Source organism: Loxodonta africana, chromosome 11 (assembly GCF_030014295.1).
Source record: "Loxodonta africana isolate mLoxAfr1 chromosome 11, mLoxAfr1.hap2, whole genome shotgun sequence".
Taxonomy (NCBI): Eukaryota; Metazoa; Chordata; class Mammalia; order Proboscidea; family Elephantidae; genus Loxodonta; species Loxodonta africana.
The window spans coordinates 62,198,231-62,225,355 of NC_087352.1; the positions used below are offsets into that span (position 1 = coordinate 62,198,231).

At 40.3% G+C, this 27,125-nt stretch overlaps 1 protein-coding gene across 3 annotated transcripts in view; it reads right to left on the reverse strand.

Annotated features, from left to right (window-relative positions):
* Nucleotides 1–27,125, reverse strand: part of SETBP1 (SET binding protein 1) — a 434,457-nt gene that overhangs the window by 9,497 nt on the left and 397,835 nt on the right. For all 3 annotated transcript variants that reach the window (XM_064294589.1, XM_064294587.1, XM_064294588.1), the window contains one exon: nucleotides 26,771–26,941. In XM_064294589.1, coding sequence (XP_064150659.1) covers nucleotides 26,771–26,941 — 171 coding nt within the window. The remainder of the gene's footprint in view (nucleotides 1–26,770; nucleotides 26,942–27,125) is intronic.

Consider the following 27,125-nt stretch of genomic DNA (forward strand, 5'->3'; position numbering starts at 1 on the left):
AGATCAACTGTGAGTGAAAGACTGGGTGGATGAGATTATAATATTTACTCTCTTAAAAGCTACCTCATAGAACCCTATTAACTCTCTAGAGTAGTGCTATTCAGTAGACTTTTATGCAGTGGTGAAAATGTTCTACATTTACACTGTCGCATACAGTTGCCAAAAAATAAATTATTGTGAGGGGGGATGCAGAGAGAGAGAGAGAGACTGACTCTTGGCAACGGATATCGGTGATGGTTATACAATATGATTGGTGTAATTGCTGTTGCTGAATTGTACACGTGAAAGATGTTGAATGGCAAATATTGTGTTATCTGCATTTTTACAACAATAAAAAAATTTAAGGAGCAAAAAAGAAAAGAGAGACTTAAGAGACAAATGAAGCAGACACAATATGTGGGCCATATTTGGATGCTAATTTAAGCAAACTATTAAGAGAGATCATGAAATAAATGGAAATTATTATAAAATGTCTGGGCATTTTATAATACTATGTAATTATTGTTAATTTTCTGAAGTGTGATAATTGCATGGGATCACTTTTTTTTGAAGTACTTGTCTTTTAGAAATACATATTGAAATATTTATAGATTAAATCATATGATCTGGGATTTGCTTCAAAATAATATGAAATGGAAGAGCTAGGTAGAGGTATTGATGGAACAAGATTGTTCATAAGTTGTTCATAAGTTGATATTGTTGAAGCTGGGGGCAACAAAATATCCTTCTTAGAATCTTAGAACTTGGTTGGGGGGGCATTATGGTTTTGACCCTCTTTGGGTCCTATTTCACCTAAACCATTTTGGAAGGATAGGAAATTTCCTCAATGAAGGGCATGCTTCATCTTTCTAGAACACTCTTGCTGGTAGCTGCCTTCAAGGCTTAATGGGATGGGACAATGAATGAGTTTTCTATGTTCTCTGTTGTAAGACTGCATAAACTTAGGCCATGATTCAACCTCTGTTGATGGCATCAAGTGTTAAGACTTAGTATAACGTTGTATAACTTTGGAGCTTTTCACATCTACTGAACATCTGAATTTTATTTTGTCCTTATGTTTATCATTCAAACTTTTAGGTCAGATTCATCATCCTTGTGGGCCAACAAGAGCAGAGTGTGGGATAGGAGAAACAATCCTGGGTTGGGGAGCTAGAAACCCAGGACAACTAGAATTCTGGGTTTCTCTTTCTTCATCTGTTACTTTGGATGGCTGGACTACATGTTCTCAAAGTTCTCCTTTGGATTTGAAGATTGTTATGATTTTTCTTGTACTCATTATCAACTTAATATTCTCTGCAACTGTCTCTACAAAATGTGGAGTGGCCTTCTAATACATTTATTTCATCTAATACTTTTGAAATCCTAGTGTGGGGGCAGGAAGGCTTTGGACTTGGCAGGGTTTGATATTCATAAATCTTTCTCCTTATTGCTTATGATTTCACTGTCCCTCTAAACGTTTACAGATTTTTCTCTCTTTAAATTGTTTCATTATTGGACAGTAATTTCTGGGCTCTTGTTGGAAGATTGATTCCATACTTGCTCTCCTTCCCGTAATTGTCCTATATCTTGCCTGTTCTCTGTTAGTTTTAAATAATAATTATGAGTGGTGGAGGTAAAATGCGAGGTCATTTTTTCATAACCCTTCGATGCAAATTGTCTTCTAGACCCTGTTTATATTTAAATTGTCATGCAAATGGTGAGTTGGTTTCTGTCCAGAGAAAGATTTTCTGTCTTCTCACTCCTGTTATCAGAGGATTGTCTTGTCAGCATTCTGATTTTGTCACATCTTTTATGATAATTTAGGACTGGGGTTAGCAGTGCTTTTTGTACACAGACTTCATAGATGTAGTGTATCCACCATGAACCAAGACAAGGCTTCCAGGCTAAAATGCACTAGTTACATATAGAAAGTTCCCAAGAAATAGGTGCTAATGGTTTGGAGACTATACTTCGCCCATGAACAAGACACATCCTAGTTTTATAAGACAGCTTTGGGGGATGATAGAGGGTACCAAAGTTATCTCTAGGCTCATTAGAGTCTTTCTTGCTATTTGCATGTGCCTACGGGGAAGGTAGGTCAGTGATGGGGAATGTTGAACTGCCTGGAGTTGCCTTCCTGGAGGAACATCATCTGCCCCAGTCAAGGCTGAGAGCTGCAGTGTGAGTTCTTTTGTATACGGTATGTTAGATTCTTTGATAGCAAAGCCATGTCTTCTTTCTGAACTCCCAGAGTTCCTGGGACAGGATCGTTACACAGCAGTACGTGATCTGGTACACAGTACTTGGTAAGCAACTAAAAGCTCAAGGGAATTCTATTGTGTCATGTTCTCCAATGTAAATTGTGCCTTTTTTGTACTTGAGGGTAACTGACTCAGTAATGAGCTTTTGTTTTCCTAATGCTGCTTTTTATTTTCTAATGGGAAGTATGGAGTAATCTGCCTTGGCATGCTCACTTTCTTTTTCCATCCTTAGAATTTAAATTAACACACAGTCCTGGACTTAATAGCTCTTTTCCAGTTGACACTGTCGGTGAGGCTTCTGCAAGGCAAGGCACGTCTAAAGTGCTGCTGGTCATCAGGGCAAGTCTATAGTACCGCTCTCCACTCTGAAAGCAATGATGTAGAATTAAGGGTTAGCAGATGTGGGCGATTTGTCGCTATGTACAGGTACCTCCCTTTTATTCTTACAATCATCTTAGTATAGTCTGAGATTTCTTTGAAAATATGAATAGCTTTTTTGAAGCATAGTAACTATGTTGACTATTCAAACCACAGCTTCCTCTCAGGGGGTTTATTGTGAAAGGGCACCTTCTTTCAGATGTAAAAGTTTGGGGGACCCTGGTCTGTCTTCTCCCATTTCACATTTTTCCCTGGAACAAGTGAAGGGAGCAGGTAAGGTGGCCAGTCTGGCTGATGGAGGTGAAACAGTGGGGTGTATATGTGGCTGCCTTTTTATGCGCCTGAGCTCTGAAGTGGGAAAGGACACCAAACAGTAAGTACCCCAGGGTGTCTCCTGAGATTTTGTCAGAGCCATTAATGGTGTTGGGGACTCAGAAACGTGCCTGTCCTCTCATATCTCTACAACCCTGACCACAATGTTTTTCTCCTTTCTCGATCTGATCCCGTTTTAAATCAGCAGCCTCCCAAGTGGGTTATATATTCTCCAAAGAGGAAGGAAAAGTATTTACCAGGTTGCAGAAAGAACACAGTAACAATTTTATTTATATATTATTTAAATTGTATCTAAAAATAAGGATGGGGTTATTGGTGGTAGGATTCTCGCTTTCCATGCAGGAAATCTAGGTTCGATTCCTGAACAACGCACCCTATATGCAGCTGCCACTTGCCTGTCAGTGGAGACTTGTGTTTTGCTGTGGTGCTGAACATGTTCAACAGAACTTTCAGACTACGACAGAATAGGAAGAAAGGCCTGGTGATCTGCGTCCAAAAATCAGCCAGCGAAGACCCTATGGATCAGGATGGTCTCCTCCACAACTAACCACGGGGATGGTGCAGGACCAGGCAGCATTTTGTTTTGCTGTGCAGGGGGTCACCATGACTTAGGGGACAACTTGATGGCAGCTAACAACGCCATTTAATATATGGAGTAATAGTCATACCCTTAATTGGGAAGAAGGAGGGGCCATAATGCATTCAAGGGGGCTGACGGGGCATCCCATCAGCTTGTTATTTTCAGTGTGTTGTCATGTCCTGGAAACCCCGGTGGCACAGTGGTTAAGAGCTACGGCTGCTAAAAGGTTAGCAGTTCCACCAGGCACTCGTTGGAAACCTTATGGGGCAGTTCTACTCTGTCCTATAGGGTCGCTATGAGTTGGAATTGGCTCGATGGCAACAGTTTTTTTTTTTTTTTTTTGTCATGCCCTGTGCTCTAAATTCTACACTAGGTCAGACCATATGGTTAATTTTTGAAAAACAAGACGTTTTAACAGAAAAAAAAAAAAAAAAAAACAAAAAGTGTAAAACTTTGTAATGAGATGGGAAATAACTACAAAATATTTTATATACCACACAGACTTTTTTGTTGGTTATCTTGCTGCACACTATATAAAATGTTCCCGTTTTCAAAGATGAATCTGGCAATTTTCTCATCTAAAAAGACTGGTGTTTTAAATTTTCTCACCTCTTCTGTGCTGACAATAGCTGCCAGTAATGTTACCTAGCAAATATTAAACAAACAAACAAACCAGTTTTAATATGGACAAGAAAGTAAGTGCTCTTGGAAAGAAACTCACGCCATCGGAGGGGAGTGATGCTGAAAATGGATTGGAAATGTTTCCATTACTTGGTAACTTTGTGGTGAAAAATGATGTATTATTACCTATAAAATCTCTGAATTCCGCAAATTAAAAAAATTCTTGTAACACAATTCTAAATGAAGAGCTTCAGACATTTGGACACCTTAAAAAACATAATGCCTCCTTCTGATTTACAAGACCATCTGATTGTTGATAAGGAAAATGAATAGCCAAATTTCAACAAAAACCTTTAATAGGTTTGAACAAATTTAGTATTGTAATTTAAGCACAGTCAATGATACCCTTTCTCATATTAGATTGATGTATCTATGTGAAAGGAGCCCTGGTGGTGCAGTGGTTAAGAGCTACTGGCTGCTAACCGAAAGGCTGGCAGTTTGAACCCACCAGCCGATCCTTGGAAACTCCATGGGGCAGTTCTACTCTGTCCCATTGGTTCGTTATGAGTCAGAATCGACTCGACAGCAATGGCTTTTATCCACATGAAGTATTCTTACCTACAAACATCTACTAACAAGAAGTACTGAATAATCTGAATTGGGAATCGGGCCTTCAAACTGCTCTATCACAAGTCTTTAAAAAAATCCAGATTTTTCTGAAACAATAATGCAAGCCCAACCACTTGACTCTCCCTAAATTATTTAAAATGTTAAACTAGTATAAAATTTTCCTGACAGCAAAATATTTGCTTCATTAATAATAAAGAAATAAAATTTAAAATTATTTTTAAAATATTGCTTATTTCAGTTTATCTCATTCTTCTAAAAGCTATATTTTAAAATGAGAGTGCATGTATTACTAAATATGCATTCATATTGGGTGACTATTTCAAATTATTTTACTGATATCAATGCAAGATCGAAAAATTTGGAGACCACTGCATAAAATTTGTCTTTTCTTTTTTTAAACTCTCAAAGAGACTACTCACTCAGCATTTAATCCCAGAAGATCTGAACTTTCTATGAGTTCAAGGCCTAAGAAGGTTTAAGCTTCTTGAGACTAGACAGCTTCTGTTGTTCTTCTTCATACCCCTCATAACAATGGGCCCAGTTCTTTTTTCCAAGTACATGCTTCCTTAATATTTCCTGCTGGATTATTTCAAGACTCTAAGGTCCTAGAGACCAAGGCCTGGATCTCGTTAATGTTTATATTCCTTGGAGCACCTTCAATTGGACTGCATATGATTCCATGACAGTCAGAAGGGTGCCCTGTCCAGGTAAGAGCTTCTAGAATAGAATTTGATGCTAACGTCCTTTACTTAGGTAGGCATTCTGAGTTCTTGGTCCCTAGGTTTTCAGAGTCCTTGGCTTCTCTGACCCTGGGGAAGTGATACCAGCCATTTTATGAGCCCCATTGTTGGACAAACCATATTTTGCTTTGGACAAATAAAGGCAGTGGTAACTTGTTTCCAGAAAGAGTCTGAGCTGAGTAACAGAGACACTGTTAGGTTGGTCAGGAAGCCCCTGAAGAAGGTAACCAGGGTTTTGGCAGGCCTGAGAAGGATGAATGAGGGGAGAGAGCTCAGAGGTGAGAGCTAGCAACAGAAGTAATCCTACCTACCCACAAGATGCACTTTGCATGTTCCTTGAGTAGGGACCGCCCAGGATGGATCAACAGAAGTATCTGTAAGTCTGGGAGTGATGCTTATAAAGGTTGGGGTTGTTTCCTAGGCTTTTGACAAGGAATGAATTTGGAATAGCGATACTGGGAAACTCAGGAATACTAGGGCCTTTTTTGTCCTACTCTCTTTCAATCAACTTTGGCTTTTGAATGTTGCATGTGGCTCAGACCACAGCAGATTGACAGGACAACATGGGAGACCAGATAGAAATGCTACTAATGTCAAAAAGTTTGATGCTTCATCTGCTGAGTCCCACAGCATGTTAGGTGGCCATCCTCTCAAAGGGCTCTTTATATTTCTTTTTTCTTTCCTCTAAAACATGGCATAGCTTTATCTTTAACCATAAATACCATCCCTTATATAACATTCCAATTACTGAAGATACATGTTCAGATGTGATTGTAAGAGATCTTCTTTGTCTTACTAAGTTTGATTAAAAAAATATATAGGAAAGTACATATAATGTAACAAACATGATCTTGGGAAAATCTCAAAATTTTTAATATTTAGACTCAGATGAAATACATCTTTATTGACCACACTAGAGCTTCAAGACTTACATCCAATGGTAGGTACCACATGTTTTGTTTGCTTCCTGGTCTTAATAATAACTGCATTTGTCCACTTAAAATGCAGGCTTATTCACAGTCTGATAGAAACCTTGTGGACTGGAACATTAGGAGAAGGAGGTTCTAGTTTCAACTTTTTACCACTAAATTCTGTGTATCCAGAGAAGTCTTTTAATTTCTTGGAAGGACCCATACTTGTGAATAAGTCTGATTCCCTTAAAACAGTCTTACACCTTCAAGCCTTCTCATCTCTAGGTAGAGCTTCCTCAGTTCCTTCGTGTGCTTCATATGAACTCATTTGAAATGAATTCCTGACCATATTCCATTTGGATCACCCTCATCTGGAAATTTTACCACCTGTCAAAGTTCATCTTAAATTTGGTGCCCAGAATCGAACTGATTTTCCAAGTATGAAATGATTAGTGCAGGAAAATTAGGTTGGTTAATTTCTGAGATCAAGGCACTACACTTCTATTAATGAAGACTATGTTAAGAAAAAAAAAAAAACAAGTTTTTTTTTTAAGCAACATCACACATGCTGTTTTCGTATTAAATGGAGGCTCAGTGAACTCCTTCTAGTGCTCTCATACAAACGTCCACCAAACCATGTTTTCATAAAAATTACCAGCAAACCTGGCCATTGACTTTTTTTTTTTTTAAATGTGGAATTGGTTTTTTGAATCTAATTGCAAGCCCTTCTATTTCAATCTGAAAAGTTTAATTTTATGGTTTCAGCCCAATGTTCTATTCTGTTGTGAAACTTTTGAATCTTAATTGTGTTTTCTCAGTGTCCAGATTTTTAGGCATTTCCAAAGAGCCTGAGGAAACCGTGGTAGCATAGTGGTTAAATGCCACAGCTGCTAACCGAGAGGTCAGCAATTGGAATCCACCAGGAGCTCCCTGGAAACTCGATGGGGCAGTTCTACTCTGTCCTGTAGGGCTGCTATGAGTTGGAATTGACTGGATGGCAGTGGGTTTGGTTTGGCTTTTAAAAAGTCTGAGCCCTGACTGTCCCTTTAATTCCTTCTGGACATGATTCAAGTAACTCAAATGCATAATACAGTTTTTCTCTTTATTGAAGTTTTCCAAGGCAAAAAAGTTAATTTATACAACAAAATATCCTTGCATTCTTCCTAAAAACAATAAACACTTTATACCCATTGTTCTAGACTTTTCACGTATTTTTGTGTCTGTCTGGTTGGCAGATGAAGGCTGTACTGCAGAAACAATAACTCTGCATAGCCTACAGGTGTGTGCTCGACTCTATTATTTCTGTAAGTGTCAGAGAGGATATTGCATCTGATGTTGGATTGGGGAAAAAATCTTGCATTTTTCTTTTATCCAGAGGCAGTTCTCCTGCCCTGGTAAAAAACAGAATAAAACAAAACAAAAACACATACAACAAAGTGGAGCAATCTAGGTTTGGTTCTACTGCTTTCAAATTTCCACTGGAATTCTGTACATACTTAGTTTTTAAATTTTTTATTTATACTTTACATCTTGGCATATTCTACCCATTCTTTAAGACTCCAATTAAATCCTTTCCTAAAAGCCATCCAGGGACTCTCATTTCAACATTAATCTTGCTGTCCCCCTCTATACTGCTCGTATCTCTCTGATAGCACTTCACACATTAGGATTATGGGATTAATGTATACTTATCTCTCCTCTTAAACTGTTTTGCCAAGGGACAGGAACCATGTCTCAGCCATTCTTAGCCACTTGTGGAACAAATATTGATTGAGCTCCACTTTGTGCCAGGCACTGTGCTGGGTCTGGAGTCCATTCCCGTCCCACAAATGATCAACACAGAACCTCAGTCGATTGATATGAACTGAAATCAATGCACGTGACTTGACCTAGCCCAACACTTAACATCTATTTTGAAAGTCTGTGTGTGACACATAAAAGGATTTATTGAAGGAGCTTCAAATCTCTATAAATTAAATGAGATCCTCACATATTTCATCTCTTCCCTACTCTCCTTGGAGCACCACTAACTGGAATCTCTAAGCTATGACCAAAAGCACTGAAATACTGTGAATTATAAACTGATATCCACAGGAGAAGCAGGGTTTTGATGAGCCACAGACAAAAACAAATTAGAAACTTATTAAGAGCCTCTAAGAAAACCAGCTTGAATATTTAAGGCAATAAAACTATGGGTCCCCTAGAAAAGGACCACACATATATATTAAATCTAATACCATGAACTTTTAGAGACAGAGACAGAAGAGGAAGAAGATGAAGAAGGAGGAGGAGGAGGAGAGGAGATGAATATAAATGGTGTTTTCACTGCCAAGCATTTAGCCCAGAATTATAATGGTTCATTGTTGGGGAAGAGTCCTGGGGAAGGGAGTTGTGGGGAAGGCGCTATGCTTTTTTGGCAAATATAATATACACTTAAGTTCTGAGCACTCTACCAGTATTTTTTTTTTTTTTTTTAAGTTATTGGTTTAACATTTTTTCAAATACATGTAAGCTTGGACAGACTCAAGGCAGCAAATACCCCCTCCTCAAATTAAGATTTGACAATTTATGAGGAAAAAGCTCATTCATCATCTTTCCCTTTTAGAGACCATAAATTAATGGCTCATATACCATGAGGCTTGGATTCTAGGAAAAGTTAGTGTAAACAAACCCAAGTTACAATGCTTGGAGTAAGAGAGTGAGTCATAAACAAAACACAGACATATGCTTTCATATAAATAAGGGCCTGGATCATCAGCTTCCCAAAGTCTGCTTCCCATTAATTACACAACAAAATGAACTTTCCATATGTAAAGCCCAAATCACTTAACTCTGGTGACTTGCACAGACAAAAGCCAAGATTTTGGCTATTTAGATCCTAACAAAACTGAATTTAAAAATAAGGAAAGCCCTCTCTAAATATCTTCAGGTGTTGGAGAGCCAAGATCCGTCAGAGGAGTGTTTTTAAGCATCTAACCGGAAGGTCGGTGGTTCTAACCCACCTGCTGCTCTGTGGGAGGAAGATGCAGCAGTCTGCTTCTGTAAACATTTAAGGCTTGGAGACTCTATGGGGCACTTCCACTCTGTCCTATAGGATCACTACGAGTTGGAATTGACGGCAGCAGATTTGCTTTTAAACTATGCCCAGGAACACTGCTTGGGAGGCTGGTCTGAATCCGTTGCTGAAAGGAGAGTATTTAGACTTATTCTCTTTTGTTCTGAGCTCTGACATCTTTAGGGGGCAAGCCACATAGGGTATGCACAGACACTACTGGGATTACTGATCAGTTGAAATTCCATCCACTGGCACCTTCGCTCTATCTTCCACAACTATCGACTGGTAACACAAACTCTCATTTCCTGATTGTCTAATGGAGACTATCTGGTCCTTTCTTTCTTAGTTTAAAGAAGCATCTAGGAAAGTGTCAATAACTCTTGGGGATGTATGATATAAAAGCATATGTTTCTGATCCACCTAAGACACGGGGAAAGGTCTCTCCACCAGGTGAGACACTCAGAGAGAGGTGGGAAGTGTTGAGCTCTGCCCTTACTTCCCATTCAAAAGCAGACCTCATAAAACTAATGAACAGATCCAAACGGTGTTGGAAAAGAAAGAAAGAAAAAAAAAAAACAGATGTCATACTTTAGACATCTGGGGTGCTGGAGAGGGGAGAAAATGGACTTTTACTTTTGTTAGTGGAGGTATGAGTGGTTTTCGATCATTCACTCAACAATCATTTTTGTAACATCAACCCTTTGTATGGAAACCATGGTGGCATAGTGGTTAAGAGCTACAGCTGCTAACCAAAAGGTCAGCAGTTCAAATCCACCAGGTGCTCCTTGGAAACTCTATGGGGCAGTTCTACTCTGTCCTATAGGGTCATTATGAGTCAAAATCGACTTGATGGCAGCGGGTTTGGGTTTACTCTTTGTATCATAACATAGATCATACAAACTAAATGGAACACATCATTCCTGCCCCCATATGAAACAAAGGAGAAGGGACTAATATTTTTGGAGAACCGACGGTGTACGCTGCAGTACTTTCCGTGTGTTTCCTCAATCACATGGGGACATTAGTGTTGCCATTGTACAGAGATGAAAACTGAGACCTGAGAGGTTGAGTAATTTTTCCCAAGACTGCACATCTCAGAAGGGGGGTGCTTAAGGATTCAAGCAAGGGCTGCCCTATTGCAAAGCCAGTTTTATATCATATTGTCTTATGAAAGCAAAGAAGACTGTGAGTTTGGTAAGGAGTGAGAAAAACCTGGGTTTCTCTGTCAATTTTCTACTACTGACTGCATCAGAGTGCCAAATTTCTCTCAATCACACAATCTCAAAGGCCTCTTCCATCCCCCAATTCCATAATTAAATAACAAAAGATATTACCACAAATTACACGTTACTTGTGGTAGATTAAATATCTCTACACATTGTTTTGATTCTGTTGCTTTCTCCAGCTTAAATGCCTTCAATGGTTCCCTTGGGGAGCCAGACAGCTGATATGAGTAAAGTTCATCAGGATGATGAAAAAAAGATGAGGGTAGAGTATGAGAAACTAAAAAATTATTCCCCATTTAAAGGAGGCAAATATTATTCAGTTTCAACCAATCGTTTCCAGATAGGAACCTGAGACCAAATTTGCCAGATAGAGTTTCAAAATGCCAGGACTCTTAATTATTATATAAATCTTCTGATATTTAATGCTGCTAATTTTAAAAAAAAGAATAAACCTTCGTAGGCCAACCAAAACACAACTACAGACAGCTACTGGTCCATGGTCAACATTTTGCTACCTCTGCCCTTTCAAAGGAGTCCCTGGGTGGCTCAAACAGTTAAGTGCTGGGCTACTAACAAAAGGTTGGTTGTTCGAACCCATCCAAGAGGCATCTCGGTAAAATGAGCTGGTGACCTATTTCCAAAAGGTCACAGCCATGAAAACCCTTTGGAGGCCGATTCTACTTTGAAACATGTGGGATAACCATGAGTTGGAATCAACTCTACAGCAACTGGTTTGGGTTTTGGTCTTGGCCCTTCTAAATGGTCACCATGCTTTTTTCTAGAATTTCAGGTGTTCTGTGTGTTAACCCAGAACTTCTCTTCCAAACTCATCTGTCATTATTTCCACTCCTGTTTCAGAAAATTTGTAAACCTGTCCTTCCTGCTTATGTAATCCAACCCATCCTTAGAAGTCCATCTCAACTCTTCTCTTCCCAGATCATCTTGCTGTCCTCAGAACTCTGTTAGTACTGTCTGGTTGGAAATTAATGACCAATCAATTGCTCCGTGATAGCTCTGCTACTGTCTCAGACTGTTATTCGATCTGTTTTAAAATATTATGCGGTCATCTCATGTTGTGGAGTCAGGTCTTCCCAAATAGCCTGGAAGGCCTCTTCGGCAGGGGCTAATTTATCTGTCATTCATAGAATTGAATGCAGTGTGGCAGGTGCTTAAATAGTATTTGACAATTTGTGACAAAGTCTTCTACAAGTCCGAGTACAATCAGCTTGACATGACAATGAATATTCTCAAGGGTAGGAGTGCTTGGATAAGGGTCTTTAGAGGGGGGCTGAGGATAAAACCCCGAAAGACAGTTGACGGATCTTATGATCTGAGTCATGACTGTTTTTGACATGAAAGCATAGGTGATAGGTGTTTTCATCTGCTATTTTGTTTCTTTCTTGCCACTGCCAAAAAGGTAGAAATTATTTTTCCCACTTCAGTGATGGGAAAACTGAGACTCAGAAGTCTCAGTAAGAATTAGTGACTTATCTAAGAGAATAAACTAACAAGTACTGCAGCCTGTACAATAACCCTGATCCTTGAATTCCAAGCCAGCTTCCACCATGCCTCAGTATGATGGCAAGAAAGAGTCCAGCTTTACGAACTCCTACCACCAGTTCCCACCAAGCCAACTCCAACTCATGGTGACCCCATGTGTGTCAGAGTAGAACTGTGCTCCTCAGGGTTTTCGATGCTGAATTTTTGGAAGTAGACCACCAGGCCCTTCTTCTAAGGGGCCTGTGGGTAGACTTGAACCTCCAACCTTCCAGGCAGCAGCCACGCATGTTAACCTTTTGCACCACCCAATGACTCCTCCTAACTCCTAGTTAGGTAATATTTGTAATTCAGTTCACCTCTCTGAACTCGATTTTCTTACCTGTAAAATGAAGGAGTTGGCAAAGGCCCCTTCTCATCTTTTCCAATTCAGTCTTTTCTAGTCTATTCCCGTTTAAGAAGCAGAAGAAGGAGACCCCCTGGGGGATGCCCTGGGATTATCTAATGGCTCCCATGGGTAGAATGGAAAGACACAGGGGCAAGCGATCTCTCACTGTCTTTGCCACACTTGTTTCACAATCCTCCCTCTATTCTTTGTCTATCATTGCCTCCTTTATCTCTGTCTCTGCTTTTTCAGATCTGCCCTAGTGGTGCAGTTGTTAAACACTTGGCTGTGATCCCAAAGGTCGGTGGCTCAAACCCACCAAGGACTCCATGGAAGAAACATGTGGCAGTCTGCTTCCATAAAGATTACAGCCTTGGAAACCCTATAGGGAGGTTCTACTCTGTCCTACAGAGTTGCTAAGAGTCAGAATTGGCTTGACGGCAATGGGGTTTTTTTTTTTGGTTATAGCCTGCCTGGACCACTAAAGATCATTCCTAATGACAGTCATTACAGTTCTTGCACGATGACTGAGGCCATTTCTGCAGCAATGAGTGGGAAAGACATTCCCCCCTTCTTAGCAGCTGGGCTGAGTACGACAACTTCACTGGAACCAAGAAGTTTTTAAAACACTCTCCATTAATTACAGGAAACCCAAAGCCCTGTCCCCCCTTCTCATTAACACAGTTGCTTTCGGTTGCCACTAAATTATCTTGCCACCATTAAACCAACAATCTAATTAGACTTCTGGAAGTGGAAAGAGCCAGTGAGCAAATCAGGCACAGCACTTTCATCTCAAAACCGATCATAAAATATTTGTGCCCTTTCGCTCTTTGCTGCATAAAATCTGCCCCTGGAAGAGGCCTTTCATTCTCTGCCATTTATAAAGAGGAGCTTGAATATTTGATATAAAATGAGTATCTTAATAGAAATCGCTTCACGTATGGAAGATTTTCTTTTCTGCATTTCATCCGAGTGTGGAGTCCTCATTAAAATAATCGCACCTGACTCCCCCTGCGTAGGGTGCCTCACAGCTAAACCTCCTACTGGGCTTCAATGGAGGTGTGAATGATACTATCACTGGGAAAGAGATAAAATGTATTATTATCGTTACTCTATTTTTAAGAGGGTCTGACTGTGGCACTAGGTGCTTCGGAGCATCATCTGTGCAAAGCATCCAGAGAAGATAAATTGAGTTAAATTTCTCACAGATACAGAACTTCCAAATCTGTCACCTTCTGTCTTTCCTAAGATCTCAGCTCTGGAGAAACAAACAAACAAGACAAAACCAACAAATGAGTTAAATTAAGTCCAGACCTGTTTATTAAGTATCTACTATGCACTTGGCACTGTAGGAGGTTCTGAACACCCAGATATGATTACAAGTTGCTCAAAAGTAGCGCTCCTGGGTTTTGTTTCTTTTATTTGCATCCCATATAACCCAGTTCTGGGAATTTATGGGATACTCAAGACTCATTGAATGAGACAAAACTTAAATAGGAACAGGTCGTGGCTTTTTTAGGGGAATCAATACTCTAGCCACAATGTAAGGCTATCACATACAGAACAATTAAAACACACTTGGCACTGTAGGAGGTTCTGAACACCCAGATATGATTACAAGTTGCTCAAAAGTAGCGCTCCTGGGTTTTGTTTCTTTTATTTGCATCCCATATAACCCAGTTCTGGGAATTTATGGGATACTCAAGACTCATTGAATGAGACAAAACTTAAATAGGAACAGGTCGTGGCTTTTTTAGGGGAATCAATACTCTAGCCACAATGTAAGGCTATCACATACAGAACAATTAAAACACAGAGTAGGTCGATGTAATCTTCAGGGTTCCGTTCAGTGCATCCTCTGTAAACCACACAGAACTTCTGAGTAAATGAAAGAAAACACCTATGTGTATATATTCTTCCTTCTCTCTCTGAAAGAACACAGACTCATAACTGCATATGCCATGCCATATAAACTGACTCTTTAACTTGAAAATAATCTTCCCCAAGGATACCCTGATGTGTTAGCCAGAAACTGGGCTGCCATTACTGCCAAAAATGAGGCTGGAGGCCCCAGAAGTCTCTCTCAGGTGGCTCCCACTGCCGAGCATTCACAAAGGATAATTTGCTGTTTATGGTGCTGATGTGGAAATAAAGGTAAGTCATTGCCTCTTAGCCCTAATGAATGTAATGCTAGAGTCTGCGTCTTCATGCACTGGATGGTTTTGTGCAGGAAACATTTGTCTTTCAATGCACTTTGACCAATCTTTAATGATTACCTATATTCGCCCACCTCAGGGCAAGGTAATGGGGATATAAAGCTGAGTAAGTTCTGACAATAGAGGAGTGGACAGTCTAGTGGGACACAGGCATGAGCACAGACACTGTACTAAATGCAGGGATCCATGACCAATGGGTTTAATGGCCATGGATCAATGACCAGTGGGCCTACAGGGTGCCATGGAGGCACAGAGGAAGGGGTATCCAACTTAACTGTGAGATGGTTTTCCAAGTGGGTGTCAGGTAACGCGTCTTAAAGTTGAAGGCACCTTGGCTGAGTTTTGAAGAATAATCATGAATTAGGCAGCCAAATGGGTTAAAGGGTGGGCAAAGGGGAGAACCATTCCCGGGTGTGAACAGATAATAATAACAACAACAGCAGCAGCAACATGACGCATTTGCCAAACTCTTATTATATGCCAGGCACTTTGTTAAGAGTGTCATAAGGATTATCTCATGTATTCCTCTCCACAGTCCTCCACACGAAGTGATATCCTTTGCCTCATTTTATAGCTGTGAAGACTGACATCTGAGCTCACCCAGTTGGTAAGTTCAAAACTTAAATTTGAATGCAGGCAATCTGATGCAAGAACATACGAGTTCAACTTGAGCATTGCAAGACCCAGGTGTGGTGTTATGAAAAAAATCCAAAACTGGAAGCAAAGCAAATAGAAGCCCGCATGCCCTTTCCGTGTTTCACTGGCACATTGTTTCACAGGCCTGTATTATTAAGGATTATTAATTATCTAGGGAAATGTATCCTCGTTGAATTCACTATCTACTACCAATCGAAGGCCCAGACTCTGTTAAGTTACACGTTAACTTGTAACTTGTAGATTTTTGCCCAGTAAAGATGCAGAAGATAATGATTTTATTGCCTAGTAGGGCAATAAAATAAGTGAGCAATCTTAGCCCAACATTCTTTCTCCAATGCCTATGTTCCTATAATCCTCTGTTCCTCTAATTCTCCTTTGAACCTGCTTTAACGCTGTGCTGGCTTCCTCACTGAAGAGTTAAACGGATCTTCAGCATGACTTTTTAACTTTCTGAAAATTAAACGCTGACAGTGCACAGCCCAAAGGAGTTTGGTGCTGGCTGAAATTTCCAAAGAGATGTAGCAGGAGCAGAAGGCAGGGACCAGATTCTGCAGAGTCTGGTGCTTCTCTGGGATGTTCATAGCTTTGGCTTCAGGAATGGCTCAGAGAGAGATCTAGGATGTCCAGATTAAGTCACACAAGAGCCTATTGCTTTTAGGGTGAAAATTTAAAAATTTTGGAAGTTTTTCTGAAGGCCTTAGGTGTGAGGGAGTCTTCAGAGAAGCACAGCAGCTCCAACCCTGCTGGGTCCCTTAATGGCTCACAGTACAGAGAAAAAAATGAACCAAACCTGTTGCCATCAAGTCAATTTCAACTTATGGTGGCTCCATGTGTTACAGAGCAGAACTGTGCTCCATACTGTTTTCTTGGTTGTAATCCTTACGGAAGCAGATTGCCAGGCCTTTCTTCCACAGAACCACTGGGTGGGTTTGAACTGTCAACCTTTAGGTTAGTACCAAAACCAACCAACCAACCAACCAACCAACCAAACCCGTCGCTGTCGATTCTGACTCATAGGGACCCTACAGAACAGAGTAGACCTGCTCCCTACGGTTTCTACGGAGTGGCTGGTGGATCTAAACTGCCGACCTTTTGGTTACCAGCTGAGTTCTTAACTACTGTGCCACCAGGGTTTAATCTTTTCTGCTTTTTAGAAAAATGTATCCATAGAAGTTATAGTATTAACTCCCTAGAGTTAACCCATTTATACCACTCAGAGACCCTCAAGTCCAGGGGGAGAGGGCTTTTCATGAGCTTGTCACATTCAATATAGTTCTCTAAGCAAATCCATAGTCATTTTGTGCTGCTTCAACAAGGGCTTATGGGTAGCACTTTTCAAATGATTTTAATGATTTGTTTTTAAAATAAAGCTTTGCTTGTCGATGATCTTTGTTGAAAGTTTTCTATTGTATATTTTAAGTGATTAATCAGGCCTTGTAGGAATTTATTTTACATTTGAAGATTTCTTTAATTTGTACACTTATTGCTCTTGTCTGTTCCAAATCCTATTACCTTGCACATTTGCTTTATTTTGGCTCTTTTCAAAGACAAGACTTTTGGTTGAATGGACCTGTTATTTTGCACAGAAATTTCAGCTCATGATTCCACACAGGACAAAATCAAGCAAAATAAATAATCTTATAATTCTTAAATTCCTGTTGGCTGCTTTTTTGCACCTGAATTTTATTATATTATTCTGGGCTCCTCCTCCTTGGTGGCAGTTGGTTAGGAGAAAAATCAGGGATTGTAGAATTTGAGAGCTAGAGGCAGTTTTCATGATTATTTTGTTTCAGCTACTAGCATTCTAGATTTTATTCTAGAGGCATTAGGACTAAGAATTTGTGCTTTCAGTTGTAAAGGTAATTATGATTTCACGTTTAAGGCTTTGTATCTTGATTACAAGTGTCAGCCAATTCTGCTTGGGCTGGTAGCTTGGTTAATAACTAAAAGGGTTACCTAGTATCAGTCCCTAAATTAAATAGACTTGTATAATTTAAACATTTTCACCAACACATAGGCTCTGGTAGTTTGAAACAAGGAAGATCACATATCTGAGAGAATAATAGATTATCTTTGATATGAAACAGACACAAACCATGAGCCATGCTCACTCTGCTTGCCCCTGTTATCTGCAACTGGGCTGTACCTTGAGTTGTTGGAATTTGGTGATAGAATCCTTGATACATGTTTTTCCTTTTTCTCTCCTTGGATTTAAGATGAGAGAATATCTGTGCGTGTTTGTGTTTTTGTGTATATGTAGGAGAGTGAGTGAGTGAAAGAGAGAGAGAGAGAGAGGATTATGTGTCCAAGAAGGAAAAGCCTGCTTCTCTTTCCACCATTCCTAGTTTAGACTTTTAGTGCAGATCCATAGGGATTTTATCTTCTTAATGTTTTACTGAGTTGTTATCAGAATTTGGAATCTGCTTGTTAATATGCTGTTGTTGTTAGCTATTACTGATTTGGCCCTTGACTCACGGTGACCCTATGCACAACAGAACAAAATGCTGCCCGGTCTTGAGCCATCCCGTGATTGGTTGTGGATCTAACCATTTTGGTCCATAGATAGGCTAATTCTGGACCAATTTTGGCTAATTTTGGGGAGTAGATCCTCAGGCCTTTCTTCCTAGTCCATCTTGATCTGGAAGCTCCCCTGAGCTTGCATCATGCAAGCCTCCACTGGCAGATGGGTGGTAGCTATGCATGAAATGCTTTGGCCGAGAATCGAACCAAGGTCTCCTGCACAGAAGGTGAGAATTCTACCACTGAACCATTCTTGTCTCTTTGTTAATACAGTCTCATCTTCAATACAAGGGGGTGGGGGTGGGGGGATGGTTCAATATTAAAATCATAAATTCTTCACACATTGCATGACCTCCCTGGGAAGTTGTTCAATAAGTAGAAGATCAGAGAAATTAGCCTGACTTAATCAGGTATGGATTATCTGATATGGTTATTAAATCATTATTGGGCTTGTGTAATAGACATTGTTTCAAATTATGCATCACTTTGAACAAAATTTATTGAAGCTTTGACTGCATTAGCCTTAATCACTCACAATAATTATGCAGTGCTCCCTGGAATCAGGCCTCCTCTGCTGTACCGGAGGACTCAGGGAGTCAATAACTATTGAGCAGTTTGATCACAGAGGTTGACCTGTTTGAGCACCGGTGGCAGCCACCACCATCCCTCCCTCCCAGGAGTTCACAGCTGACATGTTCTTAGTCCACCACCCTCTTCTGTAGCTCCTGTCCTGTCCCTGTTTACAAATCAATAATTTCATAGTCAACATTTCTCTCAGACTCTGAGAAGCTAAAAAATTGCCTTAAACAACAAGAAATTTGGGGCCCCTTGTACACACATAAGGAGCCCTAGTAGTGCAGTGGCTAAGCGCTTGGCTGCCAACCAAAAGGTGGTAGTTCGAACCCACCAGCTGCTCCATAGGAGAAAAGGCCTGGCAATCTGCTCCCATAAAGATTTCTGCCTAGGAAACAGTATGGGGCAGTTTTACTCTGTCCTATAAGGTCACCATGAGTTGAATCAATTCGACGTCAACAGGCGTGGTTTGTACTCACACATTCAGAAACACACACACACACACACACACATATTCCTGAGCTATAAAAGACATACTTTTAAACCTTTGGCCCGCATTCATTTCTCCCACACTGCAACATATATAAAACAAAGGGGAAAGTGTTCCTTTAAATTTTTTTTCTTTTCACCAAAGATCACCTGTTTCAAAATGTATTGTTGAGATTGATTAATTATTTGGCAAGGATTTACCGAAAGTCTACAACGTGTCTCTCAAACGTTTTCCATTTGATTGTTTAAGTGATTCCAGGACAGTTTGTTTTGTCAGATGTCTCCCACCATGTTTAGTACTGTATAAGCACACAGCTACTGCTTTCAATCATTCATTTCATTCAGTGATTAATTATTGGGCATCTTTTACACTATGTGTCAGGAACTGTTCTAGGCACTTTGTTGTTGTGGTCGTTAGGTGCAGTCAAGTCAGTTCCGACTCATAGCGACCCTATGCACAACAGAATGAAACACTGCCTGGTCCTGAGCCATCCTTACAATCGTTATGCTGGAGCCCATTGTTGCAGCCACTGTGTCAATCCACCTTCTTGAGGGTCTTCCTCTTTTCCGCTGACCCTGTACTTTGCCAAGCATGATGTCCTTCTCCAGAGACTGATCCCTCCTGACAACATGTCCAAAGTATGTAAGACGCAGTCTCAGCATCCTTGCTTCTAAGGAGCATTCTGGTTGTACTTCTTCCAAGACAGATTTATTCATTCATTTGGCAGTCCGTGGTATATTCAATATTCTTTGCCAACACCACAATTCAAAGGCATCAATTCTTCTTCGGTCTTCCTTATTCATCGTCCAGCTTTCACATGCATATGATGCGATTGAAAATACCATGGCTTGGGTCAGGCACACCTTAGTCTTCAGGGTGACATCTTTGCTCTTCAACACTTTGAAGAGGTTCTTTGGAGGAGATTTACCCAATGCAATGCATCGTTTGATTTCTTGACTGCTGCTTCCATGGCTGTTGATTGTGGAGCCAAGAAAAATGAAATCCCTGACAACTTCAGTGTTTTCTCTGTTTATCATGATGTTGCTCATTGGTCCAGTTGTGAGGATTTTTGTCTTCTAGGCACTTTAGCATCCATTTTTTTTTAAAATGAAAGGAAATTCTAGTTAATTGAGCTATTTAAGTTTCTTTTTATTTCAATAAGCGATTTCTTAAATTAACTTTGCTTTATAAGCCACTTAGGAGCCCTGGTGGCACAGTGGTTAAAGCGCTTGACTGCTAACCGAAAGGTTGGTGGTTCGAACCCACCAGCGGCTCCGCAGGAGAAAGATGTGACAGTCTGCTTCCGTAAAAATTACAGCCTTGGAAACCTTATGGGCCGGCTCTACTCTGCCCTATAGAGTTGCTGTGATAGGAGTAGACTCAACAGCAGTGGATTTGATTTTGGTTTTTTTTAATAAGCCACTTAGCTTTACTTTTCTTTTTCCCCTGCAATTGTCTGGGTCATTAAACCATTCTGTAGAAAGGATGACCTGTTGGAAAATAAGCTGACTTTTGCATCTGACTAGAAGTAATTGTAAATTGCCTTGCTTATAGGGAAAGATGAAGAAAAGGATCAAAGAAAACAAAAGTTAAGTGAGCTATCTCATCAGAAATATAGGTGACTACTGTCCAAGCATCCAATTAAATGAAATCAAACCCAGAAACTATTTATTAAGTACCTACTATACAACCAGAATGCTCCTTGGAAGTGAGAATGGTGAGACTTTGGCTCACTTACTTTGGACATGTCATCAGGAAAGACCAATTGCTAGAAAAAGACACCATGTTTGGTAAAGAAGAGGGCCAACAAAAATGAGAAACCCTCAGTGAAATGGATTGACAGACTGGCTACAACAATGGACCTGAACATACCAATGACTATGAAGATGGCATAGGACCAGACAACTTTTCGTTCTATTATACACAAGGTTACCATGAGTTGAGTCCACTCAGTGGTAACTAACAACAACAATAAGTGTTCGGCTCTGGTTAAAGTCATCCACCCCATCAAAATAAGAGTTTCGCACACTCTGTTCTCCAATAGAAGTAAGAGTCCATGGCTAGGGAGAATGAAATCTGCCTTTGCTAACACTGGCTTAGGACAGAAATGAAATTCCACTGGCAATCAGGCGGTAAATCAAGAAATTTGGGTTCCAATCCAATTGTGTGACCTCAGGCAAATCATTTAATCTTAGTAGGCGTCAATTTCTTCACATGTGAAGCAACGGTGTTGGACGCGAGCCCAGTGTGTGAGTTCCAAACTCTCTCAGGTTTGTGGGAAGCCGTTTATCTTTGGGGAATGAAACCTCAAGAAAGTCTGGCTTCCAGCACCTGGGGTAGATCTCTGGCCTGTTTTTTTCCCCAAAAGTTCTGTTCAGCAGCCTGAGACCCGGAAATGGAACAATGCTGAGAAATTCTCATGAGGGTCTCACTTCATTCTGCCAAAAAACAAACAGCCCATTCCTGCATCCTGAACAGGAGAGTTTTTGGCTCTTCTGATTACCAGAGAGGCTGGTTTAAAACTTTAATACCCACCTGTTCCTACTGCCTGCTTGGCATATTTGTAAATTATTTACTGAGCACAATAGAGGAGGAAAGCCCATATAAGCTCGTCATCCCAAGAACGAGTTCTCTCACACTGAACGGAAAGAGTGCAGGGAAGGAAAATTGGGGACCACCTGCCTTTTGCCCCTGGGAAATATCTGTGCTTGGCAACAAAAGGCAGAAACAAACATGCTAGTTTCTAAATACATAAAGGGAGGTCTCCAATGCTTAACTGACAAGGTCGAATAAGCAATAATCTGGGTGCGTAGTGCAGATCATGGCCTGAGTCTTTCACTCCAGCCAAATGATGTCTTCCCTGAGTTCCACTCTAGGACTCTGCCCACATTGCCCTCTCTGGCTGGAATGCCCTCCCACCAAGATGCTACTACTCCACAAATTTCAGGGCAGCTTCTTTCACTGACTTCTGTGACTGCCCCTCCTCTAGCCTCCTATTATACTGGTACCATTTCACCCAGCACTTCCACCAAAAAGTTTCATTTTGCTCAGAGTTTATGAAAGCTGTGAAGATTCATTATCACAGTTGAGAGATGAACCCATTCCCTCAGAGCAAGATTTCCCAAACTGCCAGAGAGAATACCATTTCCAAGAGCTGTTATGAGATATTCCCAGAAAAGTTGGTTTTGGGGCCAAAGATTGTGAAATTCTACCTGTCCCCCTCTTGGAGCCTCACAATGCACATTGGTCAATTAAAGGCTCTGAAAAGTCCCACAGGAAGGAAGATTAACATCATTCCTGACATTTACTTAACTACAAAAACATTATTTCCTATAAAGCATCTATTAATATATATTTTTTCTCTTTTTTATTGTACTTTAGATAAAGCTTTACAGAACAAACTAGCTTCTCATTTAACAGTTAGTACACATACTGTTTTATGACATTCGTTAACAACCCCATGATATGTCAACACTCTCCTTCTCGACCTTGGGTTCCCTATTACCAGCTTTCCTGTCCCCTCCTGCCTTCTAGTCCTTACCCCTAGGCTTTTGTGCTCCCTTAGTCTCATTTTGTTTTATGGGGCTGTCTAATCTTTCGGTGAAGGGTGAACCTTGGGAATGACTTAATTATGGAGCTAAAAAAGTGTCCAGGGGACATAGTCTTGGAGTTTCTCCAGTCTCTGTCAGGCCAGTGAGTCTGGTCCTTTTTTGTGAGTTAGAATTTTGTTCTACATTTTCCTCCAGCTCTGTCCAGGACCCTCTATTATGATTTCTGTCAGATCAGTCAGTGGTGGTAGCGGGACACCATCAAGCTGTACTGGACTCAGTCTGGTGGAGGCCGTGGTAGATGTGGTCCATTAGCCCTTTCGACTAACCTTTCCCTTGTATGTTTAATTTTCTTTATTTGCCCTTTCTCCCGAAGGGGTGAGACCAGTGGAGTATCCTGGATGGCCACTCATAGGCTTATAAGACCCCAGACACTACTCACCAAAGTAGAATGTAGAATATTTTCTTTATAAACTATATTATGCCAAGTCAGCTAGATGTTCCCTGAGATCACGGTCCCCACAGCCCTCAGCCCAGCAATTCGGTCTCTCAGGGAGTGCGGATGTCTCTATGGAGCTTCCATGACCTTGCCTTGTATAAGTTGTGCTGGCATCCCCAGTATTGTGTACTGTCTTACCCTTCACCAAAGTTACTACTTATCTATTGTCTACTTAGTGTTTTTCCATCCCTACCCTTCCCCTCCCTTGTAACCATCAAAGATTGTTTCTTTTTGTGTGTAAACCTTTTCACGGGTTTTTACAGTAGTGGTCTCATATATATTTGTCCTTTTGTGATTGACTTATTTCACTCAGGATAATGCTCTCCAGATTCATCCATGTTATGAGATGCTTCACAGACTCATCATTGTTTTTTAATCATTGTGTAATACTCCTTTGTGTGTATGTACCACAGTTTGTTTATCCATTCATCTGTTGATGGGCATCTAAGTTGTTTCCATCTTTTTGCTATTGTGGACAATGTTGCAGTGAACATGGGTGTGCATATGTCTATTTGTGTGACGACTCTTATTTCTCTAGGATATATTCCTAGGAGTGGGATTGCTGGATCATATGGTTATTTCTATTTCTAGCTTTCTAAGGAAGTGCCATATCATTTTCCAAAATGGTTTTATCATTTTGCTTTCCTGCCAGCAGTGCATAAGAGTTTCAATCTCCCCGCAGCCTCTCCACCATTTGTTATTTCCTGTTTTTTTCTGGATTGTGCCAGCAATGCTGGGGTGAGATGGTATCTCATTGTGGTTTTGATTTGCATTTCTCTAATGGCTAGTGATCCCAAGCATTTCCTCATGTGTTGGTTGTTGGCCATTTGACTGTCTTCTTTGGGGAAGTGTCTGTTTATTTCCTTTGTCCATTTTTTTAAAATTGGATTATTTGTCTTTTTGTTGTAGAGGTGTTGGATTTTCCTGTAAATTTTAGAGATTAGACTTTTGTCTGATTTGTAAAAGCCCAAATTTCTTTCCCAGTCTGTAGGTTCTTTTTTAAGTCTTTTGGTGAAGTCTTTTGTTGAGCGTAAGTGTTTAATTTTTAGAAAATCCCAGTTATCTAACTTATCTTCTGGAGTTTGTGTATTGTTGGTTATGGTTTGTATCCTGTTAATGCCATGTATTAGGGCCTCTAGTGTTGATCTTATCTTTTCTTCTATGAACTTCATACTTTTTGGCTTTATATTTAGGTCTTTGATCCATTGTATATTAGTTTTTGTGTATGATGTGAGGTATGGGTCCTGTTTCATTTTTTTGCAGATGGACATCCAGTTTTGCCAGCACCATTTGTTAAAAAGACTGTCTTTTCCCCATTTGATGGATCTTGGGCCCTTCTCAAAGAGCAGGTGACCACAGGTGGATGGATTTACATCTGGGTTCTCAATTCTATTCCATTGGTCAACGTATCTGTCATTGTACCAGTACCAGTACCAGGCGTTTTGACTACCATAGCTGTATAGCAGGTTCTGAGCTTAGGCAGTGTGAGTTCTACTACTTTATTCTTCTTCTTCAGTAGTGCTTTACTTCTCCGGGCTTCTTCTCTTTCCTTATAAAGTTAATGATTAGTTTTTCCATCTCTTTGAAAAATGTTGTTGGTATTTGGATCAGGATTGCAATGTATTTGCAATTTGCTTGGGGTAGAACTGTCATTTTCATAACATTGAGTCTGCCTATTCATGAGCATGCTATGTTTTTCCATTTATGTAAATCTCTCTTGGTTTCTTGCAGTAATGTTTTGTAGTTTTCTTTGTATAGGTCTTTTATGTCCCTGGTTAGATTTATCCCTAAGTGTTTTATTTTTTTAGGGGCTATTATAAATGGTATTGTTTTCCCGATTTCCTTTTCATCGTTCTCTTTATTGGTGTATAGGAATCCAACTGATTTTTGGATGTTTATCTTGTATCCTGCTCTTTTGCTGAATCTTTCTATAAGTTACTGTAGTTTTCTCATGGAGTCTTTTGGGTTTTCTATGGACAGTATCATATCATCCACAAATAGGGACAGCTTAACTTCTTCATTACCAGTTTGGATGCCCTTTATTTCTTTTCTTGCTTTATTGCTCTGCTAGAACTTCCAGTATAATGTTAAATATGAACGGTGATAAAGGGCGTCCTTGTCTTGTTCCTGTTCTCAAGAGGAACGTTTTCAGCCTCCCTTCATTAAGAATGATGTTGGCTGTTGGTTTTACATGCATCTATTAATATTTTGTTGAAAACTATTTGAAAAGTGTCATTCTAAATACTTATTTCTGTTATGTCAATGGAGCTCAATTTTCTGATTACCAGTGATTTCCATGAGGGAGGCAGGTAAATAGAATGAGTTCTCTGCTCAAAGCAACCTGCTGAATTAGAAGATGAGCTTGGACCGAATATCAATTATAAGTCTCTTGTTGAGCTTTCAGTCACAATAGGCACTTCTAAATGCTGCAATGTGCTTAACATTTACTAATGTGTTAATTCAACAAATGCTTATAGAACATGTCATCATTCTGTGTGCCTGGAAGATAACAAGAAACTAGGCCATGGACTCTGCCTTTCGGGTACATACAATTTTGTTACAGGGGAGACAAAGTTAAAGAGAAGACATTTCTTAATATAGTTTATGAGCAGGTGGTAAATGAGTGGTAAAGACTGGATATTATAGGACCTCAGAGGAGCTGTGACTAGCTGGGCCTTAAAGATCTGCAGAATGTGAATCAGAATTGGATAAGGCTGTTGCCAAGGACAAGCATTAGGCCAAGTCCAAGGCCTGCCTTCCTGGTGGCAAGGGTGAGCTTGGCAAAGTGGAGGTTGGTGTGGGGGCTAATGGGAGATAGTGTGGGGTGTACAGGACGACAGAGGTGGGAGGGGCCAGATGCAGAGAACCCAGGGTGGCTGAATAAGGAATTTATATATTATTGACCACCAGAGAAGAGTCTGGTGCCTATTGAGGCTTTTATGAATCACGGGGGTAGAGGAATGAAGCAAGACCTCAGAGAAATTCAGTGATTACTGTCTCCCAAGTCTGGTCAGCAAGGGAGGTAGTGAACCACAGCAGTTGAGAGCATGGGCTTTGGACATGAGTTGAGATCCTGACTGTCCACAGCATCCTGGGTCAATGTTCTTAACTCTTAAGCGTCCTCTTCTGAAAATGAGGATAAAACTATTTATTTCACAGAGTTCTGTTAAGAGTTCTATGAGATTACACACATAAGGCCCTTGATGCAGAGATTAGTAATAAACAAGGCTAGACAAAAGTAGCTAATAGAGTTATTATTTAATTGTTACTCACTGGACCAGTATTAGAATGATTTCTAAAGCTTAATCAAAGTCCACTTGCCTCCAGTTCCCAAAAGAACTCTTCCGTCTCTCAGACTTCTACCACCTTGAAAAACACAGTGCTGAAAGAACTCCCATGCTTTGGATTGACACAATTGCCACAACAATGGACTCAAACATACCAATGATCATGAAGATGACACAGGAGCAGGCAACATTTTGTTGTGTAATACCTAAGGTCACCATGAGTAAAAGCCGGGTCGATGGCAACTAACAGTAACAGAAGTTCAATGTCTATGGAAGGTTAACTAAGCAGAGAACTCTTACCTGTATTAGGTAGAACATTCTCAGTGGGCCTTCTCCCCACCCCTTTTTCCTGGGGAGAACCCAAAGCATTTGAAAAGTACCCACCTGTGTCCGAAGTTGCTGCGGATGCAGCCAGGAGAGATAACACTGGGGTTGGTGGAATTGCAACACTGTCAACCGCGGCTGGCTTCTTCCTGGTCATCATGGTGGTCACTGAGCCCTCGTTCTTACTATGCGCTGGGGTCTGGTCTGCTTTCAAGTGGGGACTTGGCATCCCTACAAAACAACAACCCCAAAGCCTCCAGTTACTTGAAAGAACAGGAAGTTAAACAATATAAAACCTGAAAGTGATCTGAGGAGATAGTTAAATGACTTGACCTCCTTCTGGTACAATGAGAATGAAATTTTAGAACTTTCAAAGCAAAAAAAAAGAGGCATAACTGGTTTTGGTTTTGTGGTT